The sequence below is a fragment of the Falco punctatus genome (assembly GCF_963210335.1).
Source record: "Falco punctatus genome assembly, chromosome: 3".
Classification (NCBI taxonomy): Eukaryota; Metazoa; Chordata; class Aves; order Falconiformes; family Falconidae; genus Falco; species Falco punctatus.
Genome location: NC_137582.1, coordinates 105,754,478 through 105,774,573, shown reverse-complemented (window position 1 = coordinate 105,774,573; position 20,096 = coordinate 105,754,478). Strand labels below are relative to the sequence as shown.

At 56.2% G+C, this 20,096-nt stretch overlaps 1 protein-coding gene across 8 annotated transcripts in view; it reads right to left on the bottom strand.

Annotated features, from left to right (window-relative positions):
* CHD5 (chromodomain helicase DNA binding protein 5) overlaps nt 1–20,067 on the bottom strand; it is a 31,577-nt gene extending 11,510 nt beyond the window's left edge. For 4 of the 8 annotated variants that reach the window (XM_080380150.1, XM_080380153.1, XM_080380155.1 and 1 more), the window contains exons 1-19: nt 19,874–20,067; nt 18,633–18,763; nt 14,386–14,565; nt 13,804–13,922; nt 13,016–13,254; nt 11,539–11,663; nt 9,608–9,731; nt 7,583–7,749; nt 7,276–7,494; nt 6,273–6,482; nt 5,966–6,177; nt 4,333–4,464; nt 3,689–3,797; nt 3,194–3,385; nt 2,908–3,108; nt 2,371–2,508; nt 1,727–1,848; nt 942–1,115; nt 36–177 (exon numbers count right to left, since the gene is read on the bottom strand). In XM_080380150.1, the coding sequence (XP_080236276.1) occupies nt 36–177; nt 942–1,115; nt 1,727–1,848; nt 2,371–2,508; nt 2,908–3,108; nt 3,194–3,385; nt 3,689–3,797; nt 4,333–4,464; nt 5,966–6,177; nt 6,273–6,482; nt 7,276–7,494; nt 7,583–7,749; nt 9,608–9,731; nt 11,539–11,663; nt 13,016–13,254; nt 13,804–13,922; nt 14,386–14,565; nt 18,633–18,763; nt 19,874–19,937 (3,000 nt within the window). In that variant the 5' untranslated portion in view covers nt 19,938–20,067. Of the gene's footprint in view, nt 1–35; nt 178–941; nt 1,116–1,726; nt 1,849–2,370; nt 2,509–2,907; nt 3,109–3,193; nt 3,386–3,688; nt 3,798–4,332; nt 4,465–5,965; nt 6,178–6,272; nt 6,483–7,275; nt 7,495–7,582; nt 7,750–7,947; nt 8,022–9,607; nt 9,732–11,538; nt 11,664–13,015; nt 13,255–13,803; nt 13,923–14,385; nt 14,566–18,632; nt 18,764–19,873 lie in introns of those variants that run through there. The other 4 variants (XM_080380152.1, XM_080380151.1, XM_080380154.1 and 1 more) reach the window with 4 other exon arrangements.
* Between the last annotated feature and the right edge of the window lie 29 nt (nt 20,068–20,096).

The window sequence follows — 20,096 nt, the reverse complement described above, 5'->3', positions numbered from 1 at the left end:
GAAATGTCCCCACAGCACAAAGAGAGGTGACGTACCACTGCTGCCACGGGAAAGAGGTACGGGTGGTTACAGCACTTCTTCAGGTCCATCATGATGTTGAGCAGTGAGACCTGGTTCCCACCACCTTTTGAATTCAGGGCTTCGAAATTCCTCGTCAGTATGAATTTGTAGTATTTCCTGCAGGAACGGGGATGGGACAGACACCCCTGTGAATTCAGCCAGCGGCAGGACTGGCATAAACAGGACTGTGCTGAATGAAACCCCACTAGCACCACTGGAGCTTCAAAAGGGACATCTGGAGGTTTTTCAAAGCAGCAGCTCAGCACCCTCAGCTCAGGGTCAGGTTTATTTGATTGCTCTGTGGACATCACAGTCCTGTAAGTGGGATGCACTTAGGGGCGCAGTGGCTAGGAACACTCCCCGCTGCTGGGTGTACACCCAGCCTTGTCCCGCCATGGTGGTAAGAAGCAACCCCCCTTCACTGCAAGGCCCCCAGCCTTGGCAAAAGATGCTGCTGAAGCTAAGCCAGGCAGCCCGACACAAACAGAGCCAAGCAAGCATCCCCTGGCGCAGCAGTGATGCTCCAGGCTGACACCAAGCAAGCTGGCATCACCGGCTGCTGCCCCGGTGCCGACAGCAGGAGGAGAAGGGGGTTCAGCATCAGCGTCTTCTCGGTGCCCCCCAGCACTAGCAGTGCCACGCTGACAGCTTGCCGTGCATCAAACGCTTTCTGCTGAGCAGCCAGGACCGCACAGAGCCCAGTTTAGCCAGGCTGAACACGCTCCCCGGTGCGACACGGAGCACTCCAGCTCCTCCCGCAGCAGGCCTGAGGACAGCGGGGGGCCTGACCTGTTGGGCCCCAGGGATGCCCCGCCGTGCTGCAGATGAGGTGGGGTGAGGGAAGCTGGCCACCCCACGGGAGCTGCGCTGGAATTACTCACTTCTGCATCTGGCTCAGCTCCACTCTCACGATCAGCTCTGTCTTGGCTGGCATGTTCTTGAACACATCCGCCTTGAGCCGCCGCAGCATGTGGGGACCCAACAGGTCATGGAGTTTTTTGATCTGGTCCTCCTTCGAAATGTCTGCAAACTCCTCCAGAAATCCCTCCAGGTTACTGTGGAAGCAGCCAGAACCACACAGCGCTGAGCAATAACAGGACACACCAAAGACATCTGCTTCTTTAAGACTTAAAAACAAGGGCAGAGTTCTCATGGTATACAAGGAGATGACACTCCTGTGCCTGCATCCAAGCAGAGCAGAAGCCAGGCTGAGGAGCCGTGCTGATGGCTGAGGGGAAATCCACGCTAAATGTGCCGAGGTCTGAACAATTCCCCAAAGTACCTCTGTCTGCTCAGAGACAGGGAAGAGAAGGCAGGCGTCAGCTCCTCACTCTCAAATCTCCCAACCGATAGCAAAGCAACAGCCACCCACAGGACCCCAAAATCCCACGGGAATAAACCCAGGGTCACGTTAAAGGCATGCGTAGCTGTTATGACCACGGGGGCAACAGGCTTTGCTGCCTGCCTGCTGGTGCAGACCGGTGACATTGGCACAGCAGCAACTGGATATGGGGATATGGCGATGTGGCACAGCAGCCCCATACGGACAGGAGCCCTGGGAAATGGGAGAAGCTCTGCTGAGCCACCCCCCTACCTGGCGAGGGGCCAGGTCCCGGCCGTTCGTCCCTTTCGGGGGTGGGGTGGGGGGGGAACCAGTGCAACTTACTTAAACCGCTCAGGAGTCAGGAAATTGAGCAGGTGGAAGAGCTCTTCCAAGTTGTTCTGGAGTGGTGTCCCAGTGAGCAGCAGCTTGTAATCAATCTTGTAGCTATTTAATACTCTAAAGAACTGGGGAAAGAAATGAGAGGAGGTGAAAAGAGCTCCGAGGAGCCGATTAGTCCCCTGGGGTATCTGCAGATTGTGCCCACAGAGACCTTACAGCCACCACTCCCCCCACTGGGCATGCAAAGCCAGGCTGCAGCTCGCATGTCCTGCTCCGAGCCATCCCCCCGGAGCACAGGCAGCAAATCCTGAATATCCATGGGTCACACCGCCTGCTGCCTTCAGCGCTGGGGCCTGCGTGAAGGTCCCAGGGGCAGAGAGGAAGGAGAGGGATCAATTCCCTTCCACAGGCAGCCCATCCAAGGATTATCAGGAGCCAGGCTGCCGCCTCTTCCACCGCTGAAGGATTTTTAATGCCAGAGGATGTTAAAGAGAGCAAATCCACTCAAACACAGGTCCCAGGCAGAACCTGTGCGAGGTGTGGGCATCTTTCAGCTCCGGGGGAGGAAAGCACAGAACAGCAGACAGCCAGCACTGGGTGTTGCACAGCTGCACCACAAAATTCGCTCACAACCACCTGCCACCTACTTTGGATTGGTTGTTCTTCAGCCTGTGCGCTTCATCCACCACCAGACAGGCCCACTCTATGGAGCCCAGCACTGCCTGGTCAATAGTGATCAGCTCATAGGAGGTGAGTAGGACATGGAACTTGATCTGGGCTTCCTTCTGGGGGAGCAAGGGAGAGAAAAGCCAGGCTAAGACAGCGGGGACCGGGATGGCCTCCACCTTTGCTGCTGCATATGACTCAAGGAGAAAAGGGGGGGCTGCCTGCACCGTACTGCACAGTACCAGCAGCAGGATTGAGGCACAAGTCATGTCAGCAGAAAAACCTAAACCCATCTGAACGTTAGAACCAAGCAGGGGACTACAGACACCGCAAAGGCTGTGGCAGAAATCTTTCAAGCCCATCACAAACGTCCTGCATTTTTTAACAGTGCCAGCCTCTCCCTTTGGAGAACAGGCAATTAGGGACCTGCCCAACCTCCCTCTCCAGGTTACATTCGCCTCTCTCCCCTCCTTACTGATGGTTAAAGCTACTGGGTATGGCACAGACTTAGCTCCCACCTTCATCCGGAAAACCTTCTTTCCACTCCGGATAGCATTGTCTTCAAAAGAAAATTCATTTTCCCGGATGACCGACCGGCTTTCTTTGTCCCCCGTGTAGGTCACGACATAGAAGTCAGGCGCCCACATCTCAAACTCGCGCTCCCAGTTTATGATGGTGGAGAGAGGGGCGCTGACCAGGTACGGCCCTTTCGAGTGGCCCTGCTCAGGGAGACAAAGGCCAAGCTGTTCTCCCCGTACCGAGTGGCTCTCAGCCACCTCGGGGACTGCTGGATGCTCCACTCACCTCCTTGTACAGGGAATACAAGAACACAATAGTCTGCACAGTCTTCCCCAGCCCCATCTCGTCAGCCAGGATTGTATCCGTCCCTTGGGCCCAGGAAAATCTCAGCCAGTTTAGCCCTTCCAGCTGGTAAGGATGGAGCGTGCCCCCCGTGGCATCGATGTACCACGGCTGCTTGTCAAACTTCACCGTAGGCTGAAAAGAGAGAGACACAACACAAAGCAGTGAGAGCCAACTCCTCCTCCTCTCTCTGCGGCCAAGCACGTCCCTCTTCAGCCTTGTGACATCCAACAGCCCCCAAAGGGATGCAGACATGGTCCCCAGCACAGCACTGCCCTCATGCTCCTTACAGCGAAGCCACCCCAGAGCTTTCAATGAAAAAAATCCAGGGTCCCCAAAGGAACTAGAGGAGAAAAACGTAACAGAGTGGGGAGGCCAGACAGATGTCCCTCTCTCTGGGTTCACGTGCCATTCACTGCTCCTGCCATTCTTACTCACATCCACGAGAGGTGTTTCTGGAGGTTTTTCCAGCTTCTCCTCTTTCAGCTTTTTCCCTTTCTTGTTCAGCTTCTTCAGAGGGCGCATGTCCTCCCCCAGCATCAACTCCCTGCAACAGCCAGGGAAAAGGCAGATGATGAGCATTCCTCTCCCAGTCCCTGAGCCCAGGGACAGAAATGCCTCCCAAACTCCACTGCCTCTCTCCCCACAGGAGCCTTTCTGGCCCAGTTAGCCTGGGCTCTCATGGAGTGTGAATCTTCTCCTCCCAACAGTCCACACAATGTCATCCAAAAAGAACAGCAATCACATCAGAGGGCTGTGGTTTTCCCCCAAAACAGACAGGCAGCTGCACCATGGAGCGTGCCAAGAGCATGAGTACTACAGCAGCATAAATGCAGGGGAAGGGGAGCACAGGCTGGAAAACGACAGGCAGGCAGGATTTCCCAGCAGCCCTGAAATGGCATTTCAGGAGAGCCAGCTTTCTGGAAGTGCTCAGCCACCGCTCTCTGAAGACAGGTCCCCACGAGCAGAGCTGGTGTGTTCAGAAGGGGGGCACCAGCGCCTGCACAGGCTGCCCCAGCTCTGCCTGACTCTGCCAGGCTGTGGCAGCTCTGCTGTGGTTCCACCGCCCAGCTGGGTCGTACCTGTGGTTCCAGTAAAGGTGTTTGAGGTTTTCATAGTATGGGATGTCTATCTCATCGATCTCCCAGGTGCACTGGTCGTACGGCAGGTCTTTCCACTTGATCAGGTAATGGATGTCTCCCTTTTTATCAAAGCTGTAATGCAGGGCACGAAAAGACTCTCAGTGAAATGACACTTGCCCCCTGGGAAGCAGTTAACCATAACCTGCTTCCATAAAACTGGATGCTTCATCCTCTGCATTTACCTACAGACCACAACACCCAAGCAGAGGTAGGAAAACATAAAGAAAGTATCAACACTTTCCGGCAGAAATGCCTATTAATCTGCTGCATGTGTTAAATCATTAAGCTTTAAAGGCTGCTCTCTTCCATTCCACTGAACAACCTCATTTTCCCATTTTACCAGCACTGGATGAATACCAGCACTCACTCTCCTTCTCCCACAGCATTCACTGCTCTATGAAGTTTTGCTTACACTGAAAAATGAATCAACACACTGCCAAGTCTGATTATATGCCTACAGGGAAAAAACCCTTGCCTCATTAGCAGAGCAACGTAAAGCTCACATGAAAAGTACCCAGGCAGCTAGCTTTATTTTCCGCCAAGCAGCCTTCAAGCAGAGTTGTCGCTTGAAATTTCAGGTTGCCACTTGAAACATAGAAATTCAGCAAAGAGGTGTCTCTAGCCACTCGATGGAAAAAAAAAAAAAAACATCTGCACAGCACATTTCATAGGCAGGAAATTTCTTCCACAGAAAAGAAATGCAAATGTCAAGGCTTCAGCAGGGAGCCAGGCACTTGCTCAGACTCCTCTCCTCGGGCATCGTCCCTATCAGCATCAGCAGGAGGCAAGGAGGAAAAACGTCCGTCTCAGTACGAGCAGTGCACAAATCCCTGCTGGTGCCTCACCTTTGATGTGAGTGCAGCAGGGCTGCGTGGTTTCTGAGAGGAACAAATGACCTACAGAGACATGGGCTGCTGTTCCAAAGAAGTTTAGGTGAGTGGCAGTAGCCACAGGGCACAATCGATGGAAGCAAGACCCATCACGGGGTTGCAGCAGAGATTTATGGAATGATTAGGTTGTAACAGGGACTGAAACAGTATGTCTGGGAAGAGTGGAACAACTCCGCGTACCCACCTGGGGGAAAACTTACTGTCTCTATTTTTAACATGCAACACAGCAGAAAGGAAAATAAGGAAGGTGTGAATTCACTTCTGGCCTTGGCTTCGCCTTGGGAACAAACCCTCAAGGTGACAGAGACCTCCAAACAAGCCAGCAGCTGCCAATTCCATCAGCCCAAGATTTTGGCTTTGCAGAAGGATGGCACAAACTTCCCAGCCCTGGGGTGGGGAACTCAACCAAGCACAGAAATCCCGCAGCAGGCCAGCGCAGAGGCTCAGCTACCCATGCAAATCGGCAAGGCGAGAACCGCGCACAAAGGGAAAACCCGCAGAGAGGCCAGACGCGCTGCTCCAAGCTCCACCTGTGGAGCCCCGGGGAGCGCAGCAGGGCTCACCCTTGCCATTTTCCTCCCTGGCACGCAAGAGCATCGCTCCGCATCAGTGCTAGCAGGGGCTCAGGCACCCTGGCACACACCCTTCCGTGGCCCGTTCCTGGACCGCATGCAGCTCCTCACCTGTGGTTCAGGATGCGGTGGATCATCATCCACTCAGGCTTGATGCCGTAGCGGTAGAACCGCTCCTCCATCTTGGCGTACTGTGGGTCTTTGTTCTTCCGCTTCTCCCTCTGGCTGTCCTCGTCCCCAGAGCCGTAGTCGAAGGCCGGCGGCTCATCCATGTCGTTCTTCCGTTGGTAGTTGCGGTACATCACAGTGTGGTAGAGCTCCAGCTGCGGCAGGAGGGAGTCACGCTCAACCCGCGGGCAGTGGGGCAGCAGGCCAGGCCAGGCAGGGACACAGTGACAATGATGACACACAGGCTCACCTGCAGCTCCTTGACCCAGGAGCAGTGCCAGTAGGAGAGGCCTGCCCACTTCACGAAGAACTCGCGCTCTGGGATCCCCTCCAGCACCTTTGGCGGGGGGAGAGCCAGCTCCGCATCCGAGGTGGGCAGCACAGGCGGGAGTGGGGCAGCTGGTGGCTCCTTCCAGGCCCAGTGCAGGATGCGTTGGACTTTGCCCTTCAAGGGAGGGCACTGGGGATAAAAAAGCAAACAAGCAAGAGCACAGAGTTTAAGGTGAGCCCCTGTCAGGGGCCTCGGGGAGCAGGGTAGACCTGGAGGGCAGAAGGGGTCTCGCAATGCCAAGCAGATGGCAGCCGTCCCAAGCGCAGCGGGGACAGCACAGCCAGGGCTCTGGGGAGCATACTGGCACAGCCTGTGCCAAAAACCAGTGCCAGAGTGAAAGCCCTGGGGCAGAGAGCGACAACGGATTCACCCCTGGCCATGGGGAGCCAGGTGTGACCTGAATCATCCAGGCCCTGGCTGTGTCTATCTCACCCCGCAAACAGGGCCAGCGCCCCTTGGCACACGCAAGGTGCTGCCCAGGTCCTGGGCCCAGCTGCTCCATTGCTGTTTCTAACGGGGTGGACAGAAAGGAGACACGGAGGGTGGGCAGGGGTTGTGGTCACCAAGAAGTGTCCACAACACTGGTGCATCCCCATGGAGATGGTCTTGCCACCACCTCTAAACAGGCCATGCATCGAATGGGGCTTGACAGCCCATCTAAAAACTGGCCAGAAGACACCAGCCGGCAGCCCCCACGGGGAGACAGCGCAGGCGGCAGAGCTGTCTGGGTCCCCTGGGTGCACGCAACTGGCGGGCAATGCTCCCCAAGGGAGGGGGTCTGTGGCACAGGGCAGGACACAGCCCGGCAGCAGGACACGGGGAGAGGGTGAGAGGGGCAGCGGTGGCCAGGAGAACCACTGCCAGGCTGGGCGGGTGCGGGAGCAGGAGCAGGGACGGGGCGAGGAATGCTGGTAACACTCACTGTACAGCGAGGGCAGAGCCATTCACCGTTTGGTATTTCTGGCAGCGGTGGGTTCAGGCAGTGCAGGTGGTAGGAGGACGGGCAGGTGTCGCAGCACAGCAGCTCCCCTCCGTCCTTACAGACACGGCAGAACTCCATGTGGTCATCCTCCTCCTCCTCGCCACCTTCTTCCTCCTCCTCCTCCTCCTCCTTTGGCTCCCACTGGATGCCCTCCTTCTCCTGGGAAAGCACAGCCAGTGTAACGCCGGGGGTTTCCACTGCCCACCCACCCATCCGCTTGCACCCACGGGGCCCCGACCCCACTCACACAGTGGGGGCAGCTCCACTTGCCCTCAGGGGCCTTCTCCAGCTCGGGGTCCAGGCAGACAAGGTGGTAGGCACGCGGGCAGGTATCACACAGGATGATCTCTCCTCCCTGCTGGCACACCTCACAGTAGTCCTGGTGGTCCGTCTCGTAGCCGTCCCCTTCTTCGACTGCAAGCAAGGGACAGGCACACAGTCAGAGGGACGGCAGAGCTGCCTGCTCTCCCGGGAGGGAACAGGACACTTGCTCCTCTACGATATGGTTAAGGAAATAAGGAAAGCGTTTCGCCTCAGACCCCTCCTGTTACGTCCCCCTACCTCTCTGTCCCTCAGCACCACAGTTCATCTTTGCACACAGCATCATCTCACCTCTGTCTCTCTTTCTCTCTCCACACTGTATCATCCTTTGGTTCCTTCAGGCTCTCAATGGAGAATGCCAGAACCTGGAGAGGTTGCAAGGGAGGCCAGTCAGAGAAACCTCCCCAGGTACCAGCGCCACCAACTGCAAACGCACCATGCAAGGGTGACACGGCCGAGGAGGAGGACTCCTCTCCTGGGACTACTCTGCTCTTCCTGGGTGCTCACTGGCGCAGAGGCAGGAGCTCTCTCAGCTCAGCGCGAACGGGAAGAGGAAGGGAGGGACAAAGTCTTGTAAGCATCGAAACAGCTCATCTCGATTCCCAGCTCTGCCACAAACTCCTGGCACAGACCTATGACCTTCCGCTCCTCCAGCACACGGCAGGGGCTGCCCAGCTCCGCCACCAGTACCCTCATACAGCAGCAAGCCGGGACAAGAAGCAATGCCCCTCACAGGCAAAACATGGAGCCAGCCGGCCGGCCCTGCCTTGTTGACTGATGGGGGGGGGCTGGCCAGCATCACGCCCTAACCGTCCCCCAACCCAGAAGCCGCCCTTCCATTTGTCAGAAGCAAAAACCCATCAGCAAAGCTAAGAAGCCAAAGGATGCACCTGGATCTGAAGCATCTCATCCCGAATGAGGACACAAGGTGGAAAGGCAGTGCGCGTCCTGCAGCAGCACAGGAGGCGGAGATGGCATGGGAAGCCTGGCAGGGCAGCACCGAGCCCTGGCAGTCCCTGCCGGTGCTGAGCCAGCGCGGCACAGGGGGGCTGCTCTTAACAGCAGCACAGGGATGGAGATGCCATCGTGCAGAATCCACCCACAGCCCTCCACAAGGGACGGGATGAAGGAACAGACACACAAACACGGCCACGCAGCTGCTGGGAGCCCCTGACAGATGCTTCCCACTGCTATTTGCATGACTCCGTCTTCCTACATTGCTACCACAGACCGACCTCCTGCTGCTGCCTGGCTGCACATCTCACACAGACAAAAAATCCCTCGTCTTAACACTTTCTTGCCCACAGCCTGCTCTGCTCCACCAGGAGCTTGCCACAAGCCCCGTCTCTCCAGGGGCTGCTCCTCAGAAAATCACTTCCCTGGAAGCCCCACAAATTCTGGAACTTTGCTGCTAGAGGACAAATCCTGGCAGGACCACACGTGCAGGGAGGGTGCCAACTGCCCACGCTGCCCGTGACACACCCCGGTGCCCAAATTGCAGGCAGGGGGCTTGGCCACACTGGGTGGCTGGGGCTGTGCACAAGCAGCGAGGCAGGGTGGGTGGGCTTTGGGAGCCACAGCACCACGGCAGGGCAGCACACCAGCACCACGACTCTCCCAGAGCAGTGCCACAGAGCTGGCTTGGGGGCAGATGAGCCCCAGGACAGAAAAGCCCTGCTGCCAGGCTGCTCCGCCACCACAGGCGCTGTGGGAGTGAGCTGGCACCCCGTGGCAGGATCTGCTTGCTGCCTTCTGGCAGGCAGGAGCCCACCAGCAGCAGGGCCCGGACGCCAAGAAAGCACCTCGCACTCCACGAACACAGACAAGCACAAGCACGTCCTCTCCCACCGAGCGAGCGCCAGACATGGCCTGGAGCTGCAAAGGCCAGGAAAGCACCAGCTGAAGAGGGAAATCCAAACAGAACAGGAACAGAGTACAAAGGATGGCCTACTCCTCTTTTTCTTTCTCCTCCTCTTCCCTCTCTTCCCCAGGCCAGCCGAGCACTCGGAGCGCACTGAGGAGCTGTTGATGCTGGCACTGTCGAAGTCGGATTCCTCCCGTTCCTCCTCTTCGCTCTGCAGAGGATAGAACCAAAGCACACACAGTCCAAGCACTGGCATCCCAGCGGCTGCTCCCAGAGATCGCCGCTCTGCAGCAGAACAAGCCCCCAGAAAGCCACATAAACCCATGTGGGATCATCGGCTGTGCTCCTCGGGGCACCCTGCCTCCCACTGAACAGGCCAGACAGAGCAGCAGGGAGGGTGGCAGCACGAGCGCACTCCTGGCACCACCAGACGGGGTTCAGAAGAGTGTGTCACGAGGTGTTAGGAAGCAGGGAAATCTCCTCTATCAGATCGATGTCCCAGCCAGGCAATCAATAAGGGCAGAGCTGGACTATGGCTAGAGCCTGAAGGCAATTACCTTGCAGTGCTCAACCCAGCACAGGGACAGCTCACCCACTTCATGGCACCATCAATGTGCAATCAACAAGCAAATCTCAGAGCACCTTTAAAACACATAAATGTGTCAAGTCCCTGCTCAGGCTCCCTGACAAGAGTTGGGCTCTGGGTTTCCCCTGCAGCCTGCCACCTCTGCTAGCAGGGGGTGCAGAGATACCACATGGCGCAGCCAGCCAGGCACGTTGGGAAAGGCTCAGCACCTTGCAGGCAGCAGCCAGCTGCAAGAACCCGCTGCTGTGACAATGTTATCCCGAGTGCAGGCACCTGCAAGGCAGACGTGCTGGGGGACAACACCCTACTCCCACTCCTGTGCAGTCAGGGCCTCCCTTCTCCACTGCTTGGCAAAACTTTGCTCCCTCTCTCTCTCAACACCTGTTTCAGCTTGTGTCAGCCTGTTTGTGGGTGTGCACACAGGCAATCACACTCGACCTTCCTTAAAACATGAAAGGAGTTAAACAAGCCCAGCATGCAATGACATCAAAACATAGCAACATCTGAATTCTTATTCCAAAGACTTATGCGAGCATGCAAATCGGGGATTTGCTATGAGTCAGGTGCTTAGCGCTCTAGCTGCAGGAGCAAGCCCAAGCTCTTTGTAACTCTCACAAAGGCGAATGTACAGATCTAGAGTGCACCCAGAGATGGGATTAATTTTTTGTGATGTGCGATTGCAAAAATACAGCATCAAGAATCTGTATCACATTCTTCCTCTCACTTCAGCCTCTGATGCACAAAGGTATTTACAAACAGGTTGTGTCATGTGAACTAGAGCTGGAGAGTCAGCGAGCTCCAATAAGGTTGAACTAACAGAATTTTGATCAATAATATTATCAAGACCTACAAGAGTTCCACCCCTATTCAGTAGCTATTTGAGAGATTTATTATTTGCAGTGCTCTGCTATTCTTTAAAATGCACCTGATATTCATGTGCTGACAAGAGCAGAGCACTGAAACCGTGGTAGAGCCCTGTTGCCATGCTCTTAATGGGAAGCTCCAGTACCCCTGGGCTACATTGCAGGATCACAGATGCCTGAAGGCAGGCTACACTAATGCAATTAAAGCATTTGGTAATTCTTTTTGACGCACAGTTCAGCTGGAGCGCAAGCCCCAAAGAATTCCCTTGCAAATGAAATCTGAACTCATGGCATTACGAACCTCATCACTGAAAGCAAATGCAGTTACATGATTTTAACAGAAATTGCACCCAGGCACGATGCCTTTACAACTCTGAGCCTGGACACAGCTCTCTATCAAAGGGACAAATGAACGTGCTGGTCAGACACTGCTGCCTCGCAGAGGGGCACAAACAAGGCTGCGACACCCCTGCAAGAGGGAGGCTCCTAGGGGGAGGGCTCATGCCAGCACGTCCCTGCCACAGCCCCCCACAACCAAGGCCAACGCAGAGAAAGTGGCGCAGACTTACAGAGGAGCCCTTTTTCCTTTTGCTGGGGATTCCTCCAAACCGGAATTTCAAGCCTGCCATCTTCTTCCCCTTCCCCTTTTTCTTCCCATCTTTGGAGCCCTTGATTTTCTTCCGCACACCTGGACCTAGAGAAACAGAAGATTTGTTTGGCATTCTGCAAACAAACTCGACTCCCAAATCACCCCTCACCCCCACCCCAGGATTTACAGGGAAGATGAGAGAGCACTGGGGACCACGGGGAGCAGGGCAGCGGCTAGCCCCAGCCACAGAGCATGGCCTTGGGAGCAAAAGGCTGACACCCAGACCCACTGCTAGCCAAGAACTGGGGGAGGAAAGCATATGCCCTGGGATCCAGGAGAGGGACCAGAGCCCCCCAGAGCACACGGCTACAAACACCAACCAGGGACTCAGGGGTCTGCAAGGCAGGGAGAAGAGGCAGCCATGGAGAGGCAGGAACGTTGCTGCGCTGAGCCTGCCAGGAGGGAGGGCTGTTGCAGGCTGTACTCTTGGTCAGCTGCCAGCTCCGAGCTGCTTGTTTAAAACCTCCCAAGGCATCAGGAACTGACAACTGCACAAGTGGAACAGCAACCTTACCGAGGAGGAACACAGTGCAAACAAAAGGAGACCCCTCCCTTTCCCACTACTGCCCAGCTTCTTGCAGCAACTCCCACAGCCCCTTGCAAGCATGGGGAAAGCAGCAGCAACCTGCTGTCAGAAACAGGAAAACGTTTGCAGCAGGAGACCCCCTTCAATACAAACCAGGCTATTTTCACAGGAACTACTGCAAATCTATACAGTTAGCTCACTCTTTGCAAGTGGGCTTTGAAGACAGTCAACTTCCACCCAGCTGCCAGGAGGATATATCCTTTATTATGAAAAAGAGCCACAGCCTTGCTGCCACTGCCTTTCCATCACAGAATTCCTTGATGTCTCAGAGACAAAACGCCTGGCTTGACTGCCGAACAGTGTGTGTTCATCTGGCCAGACCATACCTGCCCTGCCAACACACCTCCACCCTAGTCTTGCTAACCTACAAATCCCCTTCAGCTTGGACACTGGACTCTGAGCATACTGCTGTTTCTGGAGAGCTTTACAACCGTGCAGAATCCCCCAGGAGAGAAGATGGCACAGAAATACATGTCCCAATCACTTATTTAAAACATAAGAATGAAGTTATGCATGAATTGCCACAAACTGCCAAAAGTCCAGAATGTCCAGGGGCTGCCAGGGTGATCTGGCATGGTTCACAAACCACAACCCCTCTAGGACTTCTGCAAGGGAAAAAGGAAGTTGCAGATACACCTCTGGCCCTACCTTCACCTCCCTGGTTTGCTGAAGTGTGTCTCCTGCCTGGAGATGCTTTCCCACCTCCACCAGCCTGAAGACGCGGCTGGCTAGCTCTGCAGGCCCAGCAGGCACACAGCTTGCCACCAATGAGCACAGCCCCTCCGCTCAGCCCACTGCAGTTGGCACCTACCCTTGCCCTCCTTGGTCTTGGCCTTCCTGATGACAGTGGGCAAGGCAGCCTGCTGGGGGCTGGCAGCAAGCGGTGGGGTGACGGTGACGGTCTCCACAGCTGCAGCAATGGCCGCTGCTGCTGCTGCTGCCGAGCTGCCCTTGAATGGGTTGTTGGCACTGAACTCCCGCCACTTGGCACCGAGCACAGTCATCATCTTGGACATGGGGATCTTGGGGTTCTTCTTGGCGATCAGAGGCCTGCAGGGAAGGGCAGAGGGAGAACCAGGTAATAACAGAAACACTTCGCTGTGCATCCACTCCTGCGTATTGTGCACTGGTACTTCAGCCCAAGAAATACACCAGCGGTGCCCGCCTCACACAGCAGCAGGCTGCTCTGGTCCTCTGGGAGCAGCTCCCTTGGAAAGGCAGCAGCAACTAGAGGTTTCTGAAACAAGTACATATACAAAAGGGGGCACACCTAAACTTCCTCAGAGACCCGCTTCTGAAATGCCTGTTGTGTTTTGGATGGTTCATAGTATGACCAAAAATGCATTATCATTTTTTGTACAAAACGTTTCAAATAAGCGCATGCACAAAATGAAGTTCTGGGGAGAGGGAGAGACAAACACTTCAGCTGTCTTCCAGTCAATCCCGCACTAAAATGGCATCTCAAGGACCAACTCAAGTGGGGAGAGGCAACAAGGAGCTCACAGTGCAGAACTGACTTCACAACTTCACCTGCTTGACTGAGCAACACCCAAACCTCAACCACCACACAAGGCCCCGTCCAGACCAACAGTATCCTACCTGAGAAACTGGCTGAAAGCCTTGTAATTAGTCAGAGTATGATAATCTTCTTCTGAGAAAACATAATCTACGTCATCAAGGCCCCATTCTTCCATCAGCTGGGCTGAGCTCTTGGGCTCCTGTAGATTTACAGAGAGATCGTTAACGTAAATGACTGCAGCTCTGCAGATGAGCAGCACATGGCTGGGTCCGTCACATGCTCCATATCAAATGCTCTCCCTAGTCAGCAATGCACAGGGATCTGTTTCTGTGATTTAAAAAACAGAGCATGCACATGGCTTAACAAATTAATGCTTCACAGGCTTCCAAGAAGCAAATTAACGTGGCACCATCCAAATGCTCCCCATACCATGGAATACAACACAAAGCCTCAGCAGGTGTCATATCTAAACAAAACTCAATTTCTCTCTGCATGCAAGACAACAACAGAAAAATACAACCTTTCCTCTCCCAGTCATTCACCTGCAATCTCACCTGCAAACCCAGGGCAAGCTCCTCTGAACAAGGTAACTCACAAGTATCTGGCCACACCCTGAGGTCTCATGCTCTAGCACCAGCTCAGGATAAAGGAATCTTCGGTACCTTTAGAACTCCATCCTCATTGTCATCCTCCTCTTCATCCTTCTTCTTCCGTTTTGGCTTTTTCTCCTTCTTGTCCTTCAGTTTTTTCTTCTTCTTTTTGTTGGGTGAATAGTCACTCCCTTCACTCTCAGATTTCTCCTCAATCTCCTCTTCATTGTCTGACATTTCATCATTGCTGCCCTAAAACAGAAAGTGACAGTGGAGAAAGAGCAGGGCCTCCCCCTCCCCCCACTCTCTTCCAACAAACCCTCCCAGCCAGCACAAAGCCACTGCTGTTACCAGCCATAGTCAACCCTCCCTCAAATAACCCTGCCGTTAAGCTGTGGGGCTGAGGAAAAACACCACGCAAAGCAGATTCAGGAACAGCAAGAAGCTCCTGACCACAGCAGAGCAGACAGAAAGAAAACCTTGGGTTATTTGGAACTGTTTTGTCAGGGCAGTTCTGTGATCCCTGGCCAACCTTCTGCCCCAAGTCCCCATCTGTAAACAGAGCCATTCCCTCCCTCCATTCCAGCAGCACTATGAATATATCCGCTCACACAAGGCAACCCACGCCTGAGGGAAGTGCCAGAAACAAGAGGAGAAGGTTACACAATAAAGAGGAAACTGTTTTGGAAAAGCTTGTCTAGACCAAGGTATACAGAATGGAATGTTTATGCTTTTGCCTCAAGACTTACTCACCAAGAGAGGCAAGAGAAATGAGCCACAGCCATGCAGATGGACGCCTGCTTGGCCTCCATATTGTAATGTGCTCCTCTGAAAGCACCCAGATGCTGCAATAGCACAGCAGCCAGGGGCCACTGCAGTGAGCAGTAGCACGAACAGAAAACCAGGAGACAGAAAGGCAAGTAAGTGAACGTGCACGTTAAAAACAGCTGCGTAGTAAAGCAAAGAGCAATGCCTCTGAGAGGCGGCTAACTGCTCTGCTAAAAAATCCCAAACTGTCAGACACACAACACCCTGGCAACATTTTTGACTGATATAGCACGGGTAATATACAACGTTCTGTCCTGTGTTTATTTTAGTTTTACATGGATAAGGTTGCATTCTTCTACCACAGCGTAAACAGCTAAGAAACTAAACAAAAGGAAGAGCAGATCTCTTCAGTCATGTGCAGCATTTTAGCTCAGACAGGTATCGTGCTAGGGTTTTGCTTTGTCGCTGTTTTCTTTTTCTGCCCAGCTGGGCACTATGTGCTGCAGTCAAAATGTGTGACTGCAGGAGGATTTCAGCTGACACATGAACAAAGCAGTCCTGGTGGGTGCACAGACAGTCTTGAAGGGTGCATGAGTGCAGAGTAAGTCAGGTGAGCCTGGCTGCGTTCCCTCACTTTCTGAGACAAGCAGCTACATGACACTTCCCATCTCCAGCAGAGCCTTGGTCACACACAGCTTCGGCAGCAACCCGAGCCAACTGCTAGATAGTTGGTGGATGCATCCTGCTCCCCCACAGCCAGCGGGAACTAGGCTCAGATGGCCACACCAAGCTGGGGAGAGCTAGAGTGGAGACTGGTCAGGTGGAATTGAGGTTTCTATCTGGAAGAGAGACCACAACGCGCTGCACAACACCGACAGCGACCACGTTACCACGCTAAGGAATGCCGCCGCCTGCTGGGTGGAGCACTCGGATCCCAAGGGAGCCTGCGAGAGGACATGTGAGTTGGGGCCTCCCTCCGCCGCACCCGGAGCGCTCCGGCCACGGACGACACAGCCCGCCCGCCGGCGTGCGGAGCAGCTCCAGGGCGCAGCGGGAGGCTGTGGCACCGGCAGCGCTCGGCCTCGGGCCCAGCACCGTGGGCGGCGCTCGACCTCAGCACCAAGGACAGCGCCCGGCCTCTGGATCGCAGCACCATGGACAGCGCCCGGCCCCGGGCTCAGCACCACGGACAGCGCCCGGCCCCGGGCTCAGCACCACGGACAGCGCCCGGCCCCGGGCTCAGCACCACGGACAGCGCCCGGCCCAGCTGCCGCCGCCGCTACCGGCCCCTCCGCGCCCGGCCCCCCTGCCCGGGACCCCCTGCCCCGGCAACCAGACTTTATCTTAACGCCCAAAAGCACCAGCTGCCGAGACACACTTTCACCCAGCCGCCATTACGGACTCATGGTCCTTCTCGGTTCGGAGCAAACCGAGCCTTTCCTTCAGCAGGGTTATAAACAGTTGTCATTTGGCATGGAATAATTGGTTGTCATGGTAACTTCCGCAGTACAGGTCGAAATCCCCCCTCTCTGCTCCCTTCGCTGACAAGGGCCTTCATCTCCATACACTGAGGTTCTAACCGCAGTCTGGTTATTTCATGCAGATTTTTCCAGGGGTTTGCAGCATCCATTCCTGCACCAGGGCTCCCGCCAGCGCCACCGCAAACACGACGAGTTCCACTGCAGCTGGTGCAGGCGCAAGTGCAGCACGGCCGTGCTCCTGCCCCACACTCCAACGGCAAAACCACAGGGGACTACAGGGCACCTGTCAGTTGTAGCACAGGCACTGGGCCCCACATTGCAGGCTTCCACCTCACTCCCACTGACCAATAGCAGGGGGAAATCCATGCACCCCACAAAACTCCTAAGGAGGGGTTTAGGAAAAGGAACCCACATTCAAGGTCCCCCAATCTTTTATCTTCTCATCCTAAAGGCAGTCTGGGTGCTGCTCGGTGTCTACTGACAGCTATTGCACCAGCTTCACACTGGCTTAGCTGGACAAGGGAACAGTCTCCCACACGCGGAGCTGAGGTTGGTTAACACTGCCCACACAAGGCATTAATGACAAAAAGTAGCGCACTCAATACTCAGCCTGCTATTTTCTCCCCACCTCCAGTAAGGGAACAGTCAGACTCGGCACAAACTGTACACATTGCTACATTGACAGAAAATTAACAGAGATCAAAGCACCACGAGGTTTTTATTTTATTTTGCATCTCCCCAGAAAAACAGCACAGGCAAAAAATGCACCCAGTGATGGAAGAGGCAGGGCCTGAGCCAGCTTTGCATGGTATCCGCAGACAACACCACTATGCCCCTGAAGGAAAAAAAGCCCTCCTTGGGGCCACGACTTCTGCAAAAGGCTGGCAGGATGGAATTGGCTTTCTTTAAAGCAGCAGCTCATCATGCTCCCATCAGCAGCAAAAGCACTGAAAACAACACACCACCTCATCCAGCCAATCTGTTCTTAGATCCCACAGGGAGCAGCTGGAAGAGGGGATGACCAGAGGAGCTCAGCATCGTTCAGCCCTGCTTTGGCAAGGGAAGGGGTGGGGATGCATCTAGTTGTCCTAGGTGAGTGACTTCTCCCCAGCCACAGCATCACTGGGGAAGGAAGGGGGCGGAGGAACCTCTCTGCTGTTCACCCTTTCTTTCCAGAAGCCTATTGGCACCTACTCAGCAAGAGGGCCAGCACACAAGATGGCTGCTCCTGTCCTCACACCCAGCACTGCCCAGGGATGAGAGAGCGAGTGGCAGAGCCCGCATGGCACAATGTGGCAGCGAGCTCTGCTCCTGCGCCACACCATGTCTGAGCCAAGTGCCCTGGCAGAGCACACACAGAGCCAGCCAGCCTTCCCAGCCAGACAGAGGACCCCCAGCGCAGCCTCAGTAAGGCCTGGTCCTTGAGCATACAATGCCTCATCTTTGTTTTCCTACAGAAGGCCAAATCCTAGAAACCCCTACACCAACTCACTTGCAAAACACCCTGGACAAGTATGGCTGGCACCAATGTCCACAGAAAACTCCAAGTCCTGCCCCAGTCATGCCCCCTGTTCACACCTCCCTCCTCAGAAACACGAGCCCCAGCCACCACATCGGTACAGGACATGCCAGAAAGATTTCCTGCCTGTCCCCAGAGACAGCAGCAAGGAGGTGCTGCACTGCAGCACAGGCAGGAGGGCTTCAACATACCGTTGCATGCATCAACATTGGAAGAAGCCGAGCCCCTCCCGAGGGGGCGGGCAGCCAGAGAGCTGCCAGAAGGCACGGTGGCCACTTCTCCCCACAGCTGCTCTCCAGAGACTGCTTGGAGGGCAGACTTCCAGCCCAGACAATCTGAGCTGGACAAGAACCACTCATGCCCTGGCTCTGGGTCACCTCCCAAGGCCAGGAGAGCACCTGCTTGATGAGGGAATGTGCAGACAACGCTCCCCCTTTCCATCTACCAACAGCGGAGAGGTGCTTGACAGCAACCGTGGGCACCATGAGCAGCCTGCCTCTGTGCCATGGCTGAAGAGCCCCCCAGCCCAGTATGAGAGCATGCAGCGTTACCTCCTTCTTCCTCCGTTTGATTTTGGCAGCCTTGCTGTCTTTCAGCTTCTTGGATTTCTTTTTTTTCTGCACAGCAACTTGTTCTTCTGCAAAAAACTCATCCAGTCCTTCCAGCACCCCATCATCATCTTCTGGGGACAAAAGGCACAGCTCACATGGGCTGATGGCACGGGCACGTGGGGCGCCACGCTCACGTTCATCTGAGCAGAGGAGCACACCCCAGCAGCAGCATCAGGCCACAAGAGATGGAGCTCTACAGCCTCTCCTGGAGACACCCACACGGGCAGCTGATCCGCTGCTGCGCCTCGAGGGATCCTTGGCAGACCCCTGCCCCAGCACTCCTGGCACCCGGTTCCCCGCTGCCACCGCACGTCAACACCCCAGGTTTTGCCACCCTGTGTTTTGCCCCTGGGAGATGGGGGCATGGGGAAGCCCCCACACGCTGCTTGCTCTCCCTGATCTGGCTCCGCAGGTAACTGGGGAGCAGCAGGCTTCTCCCTTTGGGATCTGCAAGGAAAGCCCACCGAGAGATGCAAGGGAAGGCGGACGAAGGGAAGGCTTTGTGCGGACGATGGGTGCCAGGGCTCACCCGAGGTTGGTTTGCTGTAGCTCTGTGCTGGGGGAGCACCGCTGGCACGCGGCTGGGCTGCACCCACCAGCTCAGGGACCCTTCCCACACCCACCACCACCTTCCCATCCCTGTTTTCTCCCCAAACCCTGCCCGCAGCGATCCCGCTGCTGCCCTGTCCATCCCCATAAGGAAAACGCCAGGATGTTTATTTTGCGTTTCTGAGCTCACCCAGCAGCAGCACCCCGGAGCCGCCGGGACACGACTCCCACCCCACGCCGGTGGCAACCCTGGCCGGGCAGGGGCCCGCACCGCACCGGTAGCGCCAGGAGTGACCCCGGCCCGCTCGCTGCTGCGGGGGGCCTCATCCCGGCCCCCAGCGTCCCCCGAGAGGGGAGGGGGCTCGCCCGCGCACGGCCCCCACCCCCGAGGAAGACCCCAGGGTGCCCCCCGACAGGGAGTCGCGGGCGCAGCCCGCTGCCCCCCGGCGCCAGCGCCGCCCTGAGGCGGGCCCGCGGGCCGGGGCTGGGCCCTCACCGGGCGCCCCCGGGGCCGCCGCCAAATGCCCACCACCCATTCGCAGGGGTAACGGGGGCTCCCCGGGGCCGGGCCGGGGAGCCCGGTCACCCCGCACCCCTCAGGGGGGGCCCCCGCCCGCCCTCCCGCCGCCTACCCGAGACGTCCTCCTCGTTCTCCGCGTCCTCCAGCAGCTCCCGGCCGCCCGGCGGCCCCCGCATGCCGGGAGCGGCCCCAGCGGCGGGGCCGAGCGGCGGGCGCGGCCGCTCCGCGCCAAGATGGCGGCCGCCACGCCACGCCCCCCGGGACGTCACCGCGCCCCGCCCTCCCCCTCTCCCCCACCCTCCCCGAAAAGCCCCGAATCCCCCCCAAAAAACGGC